This window comes from Oncorhynchus keta, chromosome 36 (assembly GCF_023373465.1).
Source record: "Oncorhynchus keta strain PuntledgeMale-10-30-2019 chromosome 36, Oket_V2, whole genome shotgun sequence".
Lineage (NCBI taxonomy): Eukaryota > Metazoa > Chordata > Actinopteri > Salmoniformes > Salmonidae > Oncorhynchus > Oncorhynchus keta.
The window spans coordinates 23,951,112-23,965,896 of record NC_068456.1 but is presented as its reverse complement, the minus strand read 5'-3'; the positions used below and the strand labels follow the sequence as shown (position 1 = coordinate 23,965,896).

The following is a 14,785-nucleotide window of genomic DNA, read 5'->3' as shown; positions in this document are numbered from 1 at the left end:
CTTCCAAATTGACAATGACCCCAAGCATATTTCCAAAGCTGTGGCAAAATGCCTTAAGGACAACAAAGTCAAGGTATTGGAGTGGCCATCCCTGACCTCAGTCCCATAGAATATTTGTGGGCAGAACTGAAAATGTGTGTGTGAGCAAGGAGGCCTACAAACCTGACTCCGTTACACCAGCTCTGTCAGGAGGAATGGGCCAAAATTCACCCAACTTATTGTGGGAAGCTTGTGGAAGGCTACCTGAAACATTTGACCCAAGTTAAACAATTTAAAGGCAATGCTACCGAATACTAATGGAGTGTATGTAAACTTTTGACCCACTGGGAATGTGATGAAAGAAATTAAAACTGAAATAAATCATTCTCTCTACTATTATTCTGACATTTCACTTTATCTTAAAATAAAGTGGTGATCCTTACTGAACTAAGACAGGACATTTTTACTAGGATTAATTGTCAGGAATTGTGAGAAACTGAGTTTAAATGTATTTGGCTAAGGTGTATGTAAACTTCCGACTTAAACTGTACGTCAATGATGTCGTTTTTGCTGCTGGTGATTCTCTGATCCACCTCTACGCAGACGACACCATTCTTTATACTTCTGGCCCTTTGGACACTGTGTTAACTAACCTCCAGACGAGCTTCAATGCCATACAACACTTCTTCCGTGGCCTCCAACTGCTCTTAAATGCAAGTAAAACTAAATGCATGCTCTTCAACCGATCGCTGCCCGCACCTGCCCACCCGTCTAGCATCACTGCTCTGGACAGTTCTGACTTAGAATATGTGGACAACTATAAATACCTAGGTGTCTGGTTAGACTGTACTCTCTCCTTCCAGACTCACATCCCCAATCCAAAATTAAATCTATTATCTGCTTCCTATTTAACAACAGGCTACAAAATAACCTCCAACACTCTACTCAGCAAACTGGATGTAGTCTGTCGCAGTGCCATCCATTTTGTCACCAAAGCCCTATATACTGCCCACCACTGCGACATGTATGCTCTCGTTGGCTGGCCCTCACTACATATTTGTCGCCAAACCCACTGGCTCCAGGTCATCTCTAAATCTTTGCTAGGTTAAGCCCCGCCTTATCTCAGCTCACTGGTCACCATAGCAGCACCCACCCGTAGCACGCGCTCCAACAGGTATATTTCACTGGTCACCCCGAAAGCCAATTCCTCCCTTGGCAGTTCTCTGCTGCCAATGACTGGAACTAACTGAAAAAATCACTGAAGCTGGAGACTCATCTCCCTCACTAACTTTAAGCATCATCTGTCAGAGCAGCTTACAGATTACTGCACCTGTACACAGCCCATCTGTAATACCTCATCTCCATATTGTTATTTTGCTCCTTTGCACCCCAGTATCTCTACTTGCACATTCATCTTCTGCACATATATCACTCCAGTGTTTAATTGCTATATTGTAGTTATTTTGCCACTATGGCCTATTTATTCCCTCACCTCCCTAATCTTACCTCATTTGCACACACTGTTCTATTGTGTTATTAACTGTACGTTTGTTTATTCCATGTGTAACTCTGTTGTTTTTGTCTCACTGCTTTGCTTTATCTTGGCCGGGTCGTAGTTGTAAATGAGAACTTGTTCTCAGCTGGCCTACCTGGTTAAATCAAGGTGAATTTTTAAAGATATTTTTTTAATAAAGCTTGTGTGCAGTACTGCGGAGATAAGGAGACTGACTGCACCCTGAAAGTCACAGAGCTGAGACAGAGGGACTCAGCCAAGTACAGTTTTCGATTTCAAACACAACAGGGGAACTACAATGACCAATTTCAGGTCACTCTGTCTGTCACAGATGTACGTGTAAACGTTAGTCCTGACATTGTCATGGAGGGAGAGGAAGTCCGGATCTTGTTCGAGACTTCCTGCTTTCTGAACCTTAACTCTATTAACTACATCTTCTATAAGAACAGCCCAAACCAACACTGGGGTATCATATCTTGGCCCAGTCAGCAGTGAGGATGCAGGCAGCTACTCCTGTGCATTGGTTGGCCTCGAGAAGGACTGGTCCCTTGTAGCTATGCTCATTGTGAGATATCCTCCAAGGTCCACCACTGTGACAGTCAATAAAATATTGGAAGGCGGTGCAGTGACTCTGACCTGCAGCAGTGATGCCAACCCACCAGTGGAGAAATACACCTGGCACCAAAGGAATGGAACTGAAGTGACGGTTTTACAGGGAGAAACACATTTACACCAGTGTCAGTCTTGGGTACATTGACCAGTACTTCTGGGAGACTAAGAATGAGATTGGAGCTCAGAACTGTACCTGGGACCTGACCACAGATGATAGACCAGTGTCTTGGCTCCTGTACTGGGGGTGGCAACTGTCCTGACTGCTGGAACTCTTCTAGTCCTCAGCTACTACACACTGAACAGGAGAAACTGTGGAGAAAGTGATCTCAGATACACTGAGAGTCCAGTATGTCAGTAAGGATACCTTGAACGTGGACGTGTGTGAGAAGGAGAGCATAGATCATATCTACGCTGACGCTGCTGAGTTCAAGGACATACAGGATGAACCTGATGAGCATGATGACCTACAGGATGACACCTACACAGCCCTTCAGAAAGACCCTCGCCGCTCGGTGTACGATACTATTCCTAACAGAGAATCACCATAGAACCTGAACTGAAGACCTATGGCAACAAACCAAAGACAGGCCTAACACCTTTTTCCTCTGCTATCACATTGACCTGTGTGTGATGTTTTCCAGACATTGACCTTTAATGTTTGAGTTTATGCTGGACTTGAATAAGCGTGCTGAATTGTTTTGCTGTTGGCTACTGGCTACTGCTATTGTAAATTGTGTTAGATTATTTGGTTTTAGAGTTGATTGTTGCTTACTACACAAGATGTGGTTGAAAGAAATGTCATCAAATCACATGCATGTATTCCTATTCTTTATATTAAGTGAAATATATTCAAATATACCATTAGTGATTGCCACTTTCCTAATTACTGCTCATACTCTGGTAATTCTCTTTAATAAAACAATTGAAGCTTGTAGATCAGGCAATAACCAAAGCTATTCTATAGCTAAGATAACTAGGAATACATCAGCAATTGTGCAGACCTTTCAGTATTGTTAATATAATACTAAGGTGTTTCTAAGTCAATGAAATTTCAATAAATGTTTGCTGTATGGTTTATTAGCATACTGTAGTACTCTTCACATAGTCATTTAATTGATGGCAGTTTTTTTATTAGCAGCTACACACACACACACACACACACACACACACACACACACACACACACACACACACACACACACACACACACAAAATATGTACACACATACAAAAATATTGTCCCTAACTGACATATTTTACCATAAAGAAACATACCATTTTGAAACTTCAGAATCTGTTATGAATACATGACATTTCAGAGTACATTGAGGGAGTTACTACCTTCAATAAATACATACAGTAAATACATTTTGTATGAGGTTTTCATCAGACCGATATACACTCACCACGCCCACCTCCCAGTACCAACTACCATACTGCAAGCTAATTGGTCACCTATCACAATACACTGCACCAGCCCTTTTCCTGCATGGCCTACATTTTTACTGCAGCCACTCTGAAATGTCAGCAGTGTTCTATAAATATCAGAGAGGGGAGAGGAACACACTCAGTCAGAGCAGCATAGCAGAACACAGGGATGTTGTGAGAGGAGTACACACAGTGAAGGTATGCATGGGAAGTACCATTTATTCTGTCTCTCAATGCTCAAACTGGTGCCTTGCTCTCCCTAAACGGCAGGTGCTGCTGTCTGTGCCAGGGGGGTCACCTCCCTCCGAGACTGTCGGGGTCTTCGTGAACAGCACAGACAGTAAAACACTGACACACACAATAGGCTGAGGACATCAGCTCAACAAGGAAGTGTAGTTCACCACCACATCATAACTGAGAGAGGGAAGAGAGAGAAATGTAATGTAGTGTAGAGAGACTGAGAAGTCATTTAACCTCATTTTAGCCCTGGTCACCTGTGCTGTAGTGAGGATTATTCAGGATTAGAGTGAGGAATGAGCTGGAATACAAGGCCACTAGGCCACTCTCACACACCACTTTAACAAACACTGAAAAAACAGCACTCTGGGAAAATGAGTCTGCTGATGGATTGGACTGCCACTTAACCTTGCGCAACCATCTGCCCATGCCTACACACACAAACACATACAGACACACACACTTGTGTGGCCAACTGATCCTTGCACACTAGGTTATTAGTATTTCCCTAAGTGATGAGGAATGTTGAAATCCCACAACGGGAGAGGAGCGACTAAGTTAGAAAGCCCAGGAAAGAGAAAGGAACAAGTTTTTCCACTATTTCCATCTTAAAGCCACCTCATTCTATTTACCTGATTGTCACCTAATATCTGTCTCTAACCAGGTTTCCATCCAATTTTTTTATGCAAATAAAGTACACGTCAGATAAAAAAAAATGTCACGACAGGCCTGATGGAAAGAGAAAATGTCACGACAGGCCTGATGGAAAGAGAAAATGTCACGACAGGCCTGATGGAAAGAGAAAATGTCACGACAGGCCTGATGGAAAGAGAAAATGTCACGACAGGCCTGATGGAAAGAGAAAATGTCACGACAGGCCTGATGGAAAGAGAAAATGTCACGACAGGCCTGATGGAAAGAGAAAATGTCACGACAGGCCTGATGGAAAGAGAAAATGTCACGACAGGCCTGATGGAAAGAGAAAATGTCACGACAGGCCTGATGGAAAGAGAAAATGTCACGACAGGCCTGATGGAAAGAGAAAATGTCACGACAGGCCTGATGGAAAGAGAAAATGTCACGACAGGCCTGATGGAAAGAGAAATGTCACGACAGGCCTGATGGAAAGAGAAAATGTCACGACAGGCCTGATGGAAAGAGAAAATGTCACGACAGGCCTGATGGAAAGAAAATGTCACGACAGGCCTGATGGAAAGAGAAAATGTCACGACAGGCCTGATGGAAAGAGAAAATGTCACGACAGGCCTGATGGAAAGAGAAAATGTCACGACAGGCCTGATGGAAAGAGAAAATGTCACGACAGGCCTGATGGAAAGAGAAAATGTCACGACAGGCCTGATGGAAAGAGAAAATGTCACGACAGGCCTGATGGAAAGAGAAAATGTCACGACAGGCCTGATGGAAAGAGAAAATGTCACGACAGGCCTGATGGAAAGAGAAAATGTCACGACAGGCCTGATGGAAAGAGAAAATGTCACGACAGGCCTGATGGAAAGAGAAAATGTCACGACAGGCCTGATGGAAAGAGAAAATGTCACGACAGGCCTGATGGAAAGAGAAAATGTCACGACAGGCCTGATGGAAAGAGAAAATGTCACGACAGGCCTGATGGAAAGAGAAAATGTCACGACAGGCCTGATGGAAAGAGAAAGTGTCACGGCAGGCCTGATGGAAAGAGAAAATGTCACGGCAGGCCTGATGGAAAGAGAAAATGTCACGGCAGGCCTGATGGAAAGAGAAAATGTCACGACAGGCCTGATGGAAAGAGAAAATGTCACGACAGGCCTGATGGAAAGAGAAAATGTCACGACAGGCCTGATGGAAAGAGAAAGTGTCACGACAGGCCTGATGGAAAGAGAAAATGTCACGACAGGCCTGATGGAAAGAGAAAATGTCACGACAGGCCTGATGGAAAGAGAAAATGTCACGACAGGCCTGATGGAAAGAGAAAATGTCACGACAGGCCTGATGGAAAGAGAAAGTGTCAGTAAACTTTCCAATCGTCGACCCCAAAAAATACGACAAAGTGGGATTTTGATGTGTCGTTAAAATAAATGATGTGAGAAATGTCAGTGGAACTGCTTATATGAGCAAATATTTATATAATAAATCAACTTGGAGTCACGCGGTGACATCTTCTGTGGTCCTCCCTCTATGACTCGTTGGGAAAGCATGTTTATTAGGCTACAGATTAAATACATGCTGATGAACTTCACAGGGTGGTGAAAGTGCAAGGTGACGATCTTGATGCTCCTTTCCAATAAACATTGAGGGTCTTATTCTGATGACATGATCATCGATGCTTGGCTTCCGTTTGACAAATGAAAATAATTGCGTTCTCTTGTCGATAATAATCTCATCATGTACTGCAGGTAGGCAGGCTATACCCACACTGTGTCTGCGAGCTGTTTGCTAGAGTGCCCATGTCCATACCAGAGTGGGCACACTCGCTCTATAAACCGCAACATTCTTTTGTGAGAAAACCATGAGTAGAGTTGAACATGTGATGGAAATGATGCGTTATCAGAGTCTGCAGGGACTGAACTGTGGGCCATTTGAAATTAACCTCATTTTGGAGACAGACACTTCTGGCAAGTATTTTAATCTTCCTACCTTGTCCAGAGTCTCTCTTTGACCCTCTTTCTTTAAAGTCAAAAACATGATTTTCCTGTGTTTGATATACACTGAACAAAAACATAAACACAACATGCAACAATTTCAAAGATCTTACTGAGTTACAGTTCACATAAGGAAATCAGTCAATTGAAATAAAATCATTAGGACCTAATCTATGGATTTCACAAGACTGGAAATAAAGCTATGCATTTGATGGTCACAGACACCTTAAAAAAAGTAGGGACATGGATCAGAAAACCAGTCAGTATCTGGTGTGACCACCATTTCCTCATGCAGCGTGACACATCTCCTTTGCATATAGTTGATCCGGCTGTTGATTGTGGCCTGTGGAAAGTTGTCCCACCCCTCTTTAATGTCTGTGCGAAGTTGCTGGATATTGGAAGGAACAGGAACATGCTGTCGTACACGTCGACCCAGAGCATCTCAAACATGCTCAATAGGTGACATGTCTGGTGAGTATGCAGGCCATGGAAGATCTGGGACATTTTCAGCTTCCAGCAATTGTGTACAGATCCTTGCGACATGGGGCTGTCCATTATCATGCTAAACCATGACGTGATGGCGGCGAAGGAATGGCACAACGTTCTTGTCACGGTATCCCTGGGCATTAAAATTGCCATTGATAAAATGCAATTGTGTTTGTTGTCTGTAGCTTATGCCTGCCCATACCATAACCCCACTGCCACTGTGGGGTACTCTGTTCACAAGAAGTGTGTGAAGAGCACACTTCTCCAGCGTGTCAGTGGCCATCGAAGGTGATCATTTCCCCACTGAGTGGCCTTTTATTGTCCCCAGCAAAAGGTGCACCTGTGTAATGATCATGCTGTTTAATCAGCTTCTTGATAAGCCACACCTGTCAGGTGGATGGATTATCTCGGCAAATGAGAAATGTTCACTAACAGGGATGTAAACAAATGTGTGCACAAAATTTGAGAGAATTAAGCTATTTGTGCGTTATTTCAGCTCATGAAACATGGGACCAACACTTTACATTTTGTGTTTAGATATTTATTCAGTGTATATTTCCACACTGTGAGGTTGGAGAAATACTGTGCAATTAGTTACAATTAAATGAGTTAATGGACCAATAAAAAAGAGTTCCAAACCTCTCTGCCAGTAACAGCTATTTTTCCATTTTCCCCATCCAACTTCAACTCAGACCAATCCCAGACAGCCATAGCTAAATTCTTGCTTGAGAAATTGCTCTTTGCTAAGAGGCATTTTTTGTTTCTTTTTGACCATTTGAATTGAAATCAATCACAATGAGGTACTTCATTTTTACCCCAAAATGATTTCATAATAAGATAAAAACATCTGCATTGGACCTTTAACTCCATCTGCATGGCCCCTTTTCACCCCTTTTCTTGCATTCTCTCTTAGTGCTGTCTGTTGACTTTCAACCTCACCCGCTCTGCCTCTTTTCCTCTTTCTCTGCCTGGCTCTCCCTTACAGACTGAGTGGAATAGGACATCTGAAAGGGCAGAGTGGGATGGAGATGTTGCACTATAGGGATGGAGATGTTGTATTGCCACAGCAGACAGATGGAGGTGTTTGAAAGAGAAGGATGAGCTTTAACACTATGCTTAGTTCTGTAAAGTACTCCAGTAAAAATACTTAAAAGTACTGTACTTTACTATTTATATTTTTGACAGCTTTTACTTTTACTTCACTACATTCCTAAAGAAAATATTCCCTGGCACCAAAAAGTTACTTTTGGAATGCTCAGGCAGGACAGAACAGTTCAAAACACGCAACCATCAATGAAATCCCTACTGCCTCTGATCTGGCGGACTAGCTAAACACAAATACTGCATTTGTAAGTTATGTCTGAGTGTTGGAGTGTGCTCCTGGCCGTCCGTAAATTAAATTATAAATAAACATTGTTTTGTTTTGCTTAATATAATGAGTTTGATGTTTAACATTTACTTTTTATTTTTACTCAAGTATGACAATTGAGTACTTTTTCCACCACTGACTCTATGCTCCACAAGCACCTTGTCCTTTGGGCATAGGTCTTGGCCATTATTCCTGCATGTCATATATTGAATGGGAATGTAACCATATTCATATTATTATCACAGAGAGAAGGATTCCCACCCACTACTGCTGGAGAAAGCCAGCGAAGCCCCACCCAGTTACATCCTGCGCCTATTAGATCACAGAGCTCGTGTAAACATCGCTCTGTTGCTAAAGCCTGAAATAGAGACCCATCGGACATTCTCCGAGCACGCCATGGTTTTTCGTCTAAATATTTTATCTTGCCCATGCATTTGGTGCCCCCACCACACCCAGCTAACTTTCTGCATTTCTACACATTTTGTCATGACACTGATATAAAATGTTGCAGTTTCAAGCTAGCTAATTTCCTGCAATTCTACACATTTTACCATGAGTCTGAGAGAACATTTATCAGTTTCAAACCAAATCTCCTGCTATTCTACACATTTTACCATGAGGCTGAGAGAACATTTATCAGTTTTAAACCAAATCTCCTGCTATTCTACACATTTTACCATGAGTCTGAGAGAACATTTATCAGTTTTAAACCAAATCTCCTGCTATTCTACACATTTTACCATGAGGCTGAGAGAACATTTATCAGTTTTAAACCAAATCTCCTGCTATTCTACACATTTTACCATGAGGCTGAGAGAACATTTATCAGTTTTAAACCAAATCTCCTGCTATTCTACACATTTTACCATGAGGCTGAGAGAACATTTATCAGTTTTAAACCAAATCTCCTGCTATTCTACACATTTTACCATGAGACTGAGAGAACATTTATCAGTTTTAAACCAAATCTCCTGCTATTCTACACATTTTACCATGAGGCTGAGAGAACATTTATCAGTTTTAAACCAAATCTCCTGCCCACCTCCCCCCAAAATCTGTCCCTCTTGCACCCTTGGCACTAATGGGACTTGACTTGCAAACCCTTCACGCCAGGGCCTCCCGAGTGGGGCAGTGGTCTAAGGCACTGCATCACAGTGCTAGCTGTGCCACTAGAGATTTTGGGTTTGAGTCCAGGCTACGTTGCAGCTGGCCACGACCAGGAGACCCATGGGGCGGCGCCCAATTGGCACAGCGTCGTCTGGGTTAGGGGAGGGTTTGGTCGGCAGGGATATCCTTGTCCCATTATGCACTAGCGCCTCCTGTGGCGGGCCGGGCACAGTGCACGCTGACACAGGTGTATGGTGTTTCCTCTGACACATTGGTACGGCAGGCTTCCGGGTTAAGCGAGCATAGTGTCAAGAAGCAGTGCGGCTTGGCAGGGTCGTGTTTTGGAGGATGCACGGCACTCGACCTTCGCCTCTCCCGAGTCCGTATGGGAGTTGCAGTGATGAGACAAGACTGTAACTACCAATTGGATACCACGAAATTGGGGAGAAAAATGGGTAAAAATGACAAGTAATAAAAAATAACATTTCAGTCGGGAATCCTTGAAGCGACCCATCCTCTCATTCATAGATGTATTTAAACGCTCTCACATAGAGGGGTACAGTCCCAGTTAGGGAAAGGTAACCTGTACTGGAGGTCATCCATTTTTAGCTACAGTTAAATGATTCAACCTGAAACCTCCTCCCTACATACGCTCTTTTCAAAATGACTCCTATTTTAGATAGGTATTATACAGGACATTGCACTTCAGTTGTTATATGACTTAATACAGTTGATTTATGATCAACATAACCTCTACCGCTATTCCAGGTATTGTGTGTTCTAGTCTCTAACCAATGTTGTTTGTGTGTGTTGCAGGACAGTGGGGAGGACTCCCACAGGATTGCCCAGTCCCCAGTCGTCCATGTCAGGGGGCTGTGTGAGGCTGTGGTGGAGGCTGACCTGGTGGAGGCCCTGGAGAAGTTTGGACCCATATGGTAAGAATCCACCCAAATGTGTTGGGTGGTATATGCACCCCACCCCTTTAACCCCTTGTTTTCCTCATTGTTAGGCCTAATAATGAAAAGTAATTTATCCCATCCTTTTGTTAACATAGGAAAATATGCACAGAAAGTCGTTTTACCAAATATTTAAGAGATAGAAATGGTTTTAAAAAAGAAGTGGTAATATGTCATACAGTACCAAGATGTGTAGGCCGCTTAACTTACCCTATACCCGGTGTAAATTGTGCCAAGAGACCACTTTTTTTGGACAAGATATGTTCTCAAAACTGTAACGGTTACATGAATTCTGATTATTTCCAGGTATAAACAACACCCTGAAATATGTAGATTTCTTTGTTAGAAAGAATAATATGTTTCCCTTGACGGAGTGATGCTGAATGGAAAGAATTGCTCAGATTACCCCACTCTCCCCCACCTCACAGAGACCTTGAGTAACAGAGAGATCTCAGTGTTACTTAGGCTCCTTATGTGGTGCAATATTCATTAACATCCCATCAACCCTAAGAGAGCTGTGGAAACAGCATACGACAGCATGGGTAACCCACAACATAGGGACAATCTACCGTACCATGGTAACTGTAGAAACTATGGTAACTGTCCAATTAGACCAGCACTGCCCACAGTATTGTCACAGCAGCAGTTTCTCCCCTCCTCTGTTTTGTGTGCTTTTGTGTTGAGCCACTTTAGGCCCAGTGCATCTATGAACATTTTTTGAAGGTAATTTAAACAAGAAGTAGATAGAGCAGTTTCCTTTCTGCTAGAATTTTTTGACAGTTGACCAAAACCTCACAATTTGACTAGGAAATGTTTTACAATCCAAACTTGCAGTTTAAATTCTGTCAGTTCAGGACATGAGTTCTCATTGGGGAAATCTCAAAGAGACCCTCTTCCCAATAGTGCTCTCTCTATATGGCATTACAGTAGTCAGCAGGGAATAGGGTGTAATTTGAGCCTCAGTCCATTCAGAGTAATGGACACATTTTCCACTCAGTCAATTGAATTCTAATGGACTTCCTTGTTGTTCTGTGTTGATGGCAGCTATGTGATGATGATGCCCTTTAAGCGGCAGGCGCTGGTGGAGTTTGAGATGGTGGAGAGTGCTGATAAGTGTGTGGCGTGTGGGAGTAGCGAGGCCGTCTACATCGCAGGCCAGCAGGCCTTCTTCAACTATTCCACCAGCAAGAGAATCACTCGCCCCACCAACTCAGACAACCCCAACAGTGGCAACAAAGTCCTGCTCCTGTCTATCCAGAATCCCCTCTACCCCATCACCACGGTAATCAGTGCTGAAAATACATACTGTATTATACATTACAATGATCAAATATATGTATAATATGCCATTTAGCAAACACTTTTATCCAAAGCAACTTACAGTCATGTGTTCGTTCATTTTGCGTACGGGTGGTCCCAGGAATCAAACCCACTATCCAGGCATTAAAAGCACCATACTCTATCAACTGAGCGACAAAGAACCATTACCACAGCGGCAGTTATTAAGTCGCTCTGTGCCACCCCCCTGGTACTGTATGTATGCTATTCTCTCACCATGGTAACAGCAGCTAACGAGAGTCCCTGATTATTGCCCATATTAACAGTAGTCAAATTAAAAAAATATATGAATCTAAAGCATTGTGTATTATCATTTTTTGTACTCTTTCTTGCTCTCTCACTCCTCTATATCTCAATGTCATCTCTCTCTGTCTCCCTCTCGCTCCTAATGTGAGCCGACAGGCTGCATTTAGAAAGTCGTGTTTTATAGCATCCTGGGGCTGTTTCAAGGTTTATTTCTCCCGGAGTTTGCATATCCCCCTCCCCGTTGCTCTCTCTCTCATCTCCCCCTGCTCTCTTTCTCTCTTTCTCCCTCTCAGGTGCTGATAGATAGAGAGGGATCTCAGCGGGGCGTCTGTAGATGTGTTCAGATAGCATGTGTCTGATGATTAGAATACCTGGAAGCTCACGTATATCAGTCTTCCTCAGATATGGATGAACAACTAGGCTGAGAAAGCATCCAGCACTGCTTCCCTGTGTCTAATTCCAGCTGAGCAGAGAGGAAATACAATAGATATGCACGCTGGTCATGGATAGGGTTGAATTGTCTTATTATTGAGTCAAACATAGTCTGATTAGAGAGACACAGTCACTGTGCTAGAACATACAAGCATTATGGAAGAATGAACACACACTAAAGGACTGATAGATGTATGCACATAGATATACACTCACTCTTATAGATAGACATGCAATGCCATACTAGAGTGTCTTATATCAAGACCAATGGAACTTTAAAATGTATAACATATAGGTTCCTGCATCCAGATTGCTCTCGCTATTGTATAATTGTGTAATGGCACCGGAGGGGATGGCTGCCGTTTTACAGGCTCCTAACCAACAGTGCTATTTTGTTTGTTTTTTCGCATTGTTTGTAACCCATTTTGTACATAAAGTTGCTGCTACCGTCTCTTGTGACCGAAAAGAGCTTCTGGACATCAGAACATCGATTACTCACCTCGAACTGGACAGAGATTTTTCTTTAATGAGTCCGACGCGAAGGATATACTACTTTGTTGAGACAAGGCCCAAATCCCCGTCATCCGTGTGAAGAAAAGACGGAGAAAAAGGGGGGGTGTCTTGTAAGAATTTGCAGACGAGTAGGTAAACCACCACTATTCTCCGTATTATTGGCCAACGTGCAATCATTGGAAAACAAACTAGACGATCTACGATTAAGACTATCCTACAAACGGGACATTTGAAACTGTAATATCTTATGTTTCACAAGATGTGGATAAACGACGACACGGATCATATAGAGCTGGCTGGCTTCTCCGTGCATTGGCAGAACAGAGCAGCTATTTATGGTAAGATCATGGGCGGGGTGTGTGTCTATTTGTCAATAACTGCTGATGCGCAATGTCTAATATTAAAGACGTCTCGAGGTATTGCTCACCTGAGGTAGAATACCTCATGATAAGCTGTAGACCACACTATCTACCAAGAGAGTTCTCATCTATGTTCTCATCTATGTTCATCTATTTACCACCACAAACCGATGCTGGCACTAAGACCGCACTCGATGAGGTGTATAAGGCCATAAGCAAACAAGAAAATGCTCATCCAGAAGCAAGCGCGCCTAGTGGCCGGGGACTTTAATGCAGGGAAACTAAAATACGTTTTACCTAATTCCACCAGAGGAAACAAAACTCCAGACCACTTTTACTCCACACAAAGAGACATTTACATTTAAGTCATTTAGCAGACGCTCTTATCCAGAGCGACTTACAAATTGGTGCATTCACCTTATGACATCCAGTGGAACAGCCACTTTACAATAGTGCATCTAAATCTTTTTAGGGGGTGAGAAGGATTACTTACCCTATCCTAGGTATTCCTTGAAGAGGAAGAGACGCATACAAAGATCTCTCTCGCCTTCCATTTGGCAAATCTGACCATAATTCTATCCTCCTTATTCCTGCTTACAAGCAAAAACTTAAGCAGGAAGTATGTACGCTGGTCATGGATAGGGTTGAATTGTCTTATTATTGAGTCAAACAGAGTCTGATTAGAGAGACACTGAAGTGGTCAGAGGACGCGGATGCTACGCTACAGTACTATTTTGCTAGCACAGACTGGAATATGTTCCGGGATTCATCCAATGGCATTGAGGAGTATACAACCTCAGTCACCCGCTTCATCAATAAGTGCATCGACGACGTCGTCCCCACAATGACCGTACGTACATATCCCAAACAGAAGCCATGGACTACAGGCAACATCTGCACCGAGCTAAAGGCTAGATCTGCCGCTTTCAAAGAGCGGGACTCTAACCCGGACGCTTATAAGAAATCCCGCTATGCCCTCAGACGAACCATCAAACAGGCAAAGTGTGAATACAGGACTAAGATTGAATTATACTACACCGGCTCTGACGCTCGTGGAATGTGGCAGGGCTTGAAAACTATTACGGACTACAAAGGGCTGCCCAGTGAGGCGAGCATACCAGACGAGCTAAATGCCTTTTAGACTTGCTTTGAGGCAAGGAACATAATAAATATAGTCTCATTGTTGTTATGTCATTTTCTTGTGTTACTTTTAGATATTTTTTTACTTTAGTTTATTTAGGAAATATTTTCTTAACTCTATTTCTTGAACTGCATTTTGCTGGTTAAGGGCCTGTAAAGTAAGCATTTCTCGGTAAGGTCTACTACACCTGTTGTATTCGGCACATGTGACAAATAGAATTTGATTTGATTGGAACTTTTATCTTCCGTCTGCAGCCTTGGTGAGAGCTGACTAAAACATTCTCTGTCTCCCTCTGTTGTCTCCAAGGACGTTCTCTACACCGTCTGCAACCCCATCGGCAGTGTGATGCGCATCGTCATCTTCAAACGCAACGGCATCCAGGCCATGGTGGAATATCCTTTCTGTCTGTCTGTCTGGCAGGCAGGCTGAT

General features: G+C 43.0%; 1 protein-coding gene across 1 annotated transcript in view; it reads left to right on the top strand.

Moving 5' to 3' along the window:
- The window catches only part of LOC118369837 (heterogeneous nuclear ribonucleoprotein L-like), a 71,377-nt gene that overhangs the window by 32,678 nt on the left and 23,914 nt on the right, over positions 1 to 14,785 (top strand). Inside the window, exons 2-4 of the mRNA XM_052498691.1 lie at positions 10,187 to 10,305; positions 11,371 to 11,608; positions 14,662 to 14,749. Of these exons, the coding sequence (XP_052354651.1) occupies positions 10,187 to 10,305; positions 11,371 to 11,608; positions 14,662 to 14,749 (445 nt within the window). The remainder of the gene's footprint in view (positions 1 to 10,186; positions 10,306 to 11,370; positions 11,609 to 14,661; positions 14,750 to 14,785) is intronic.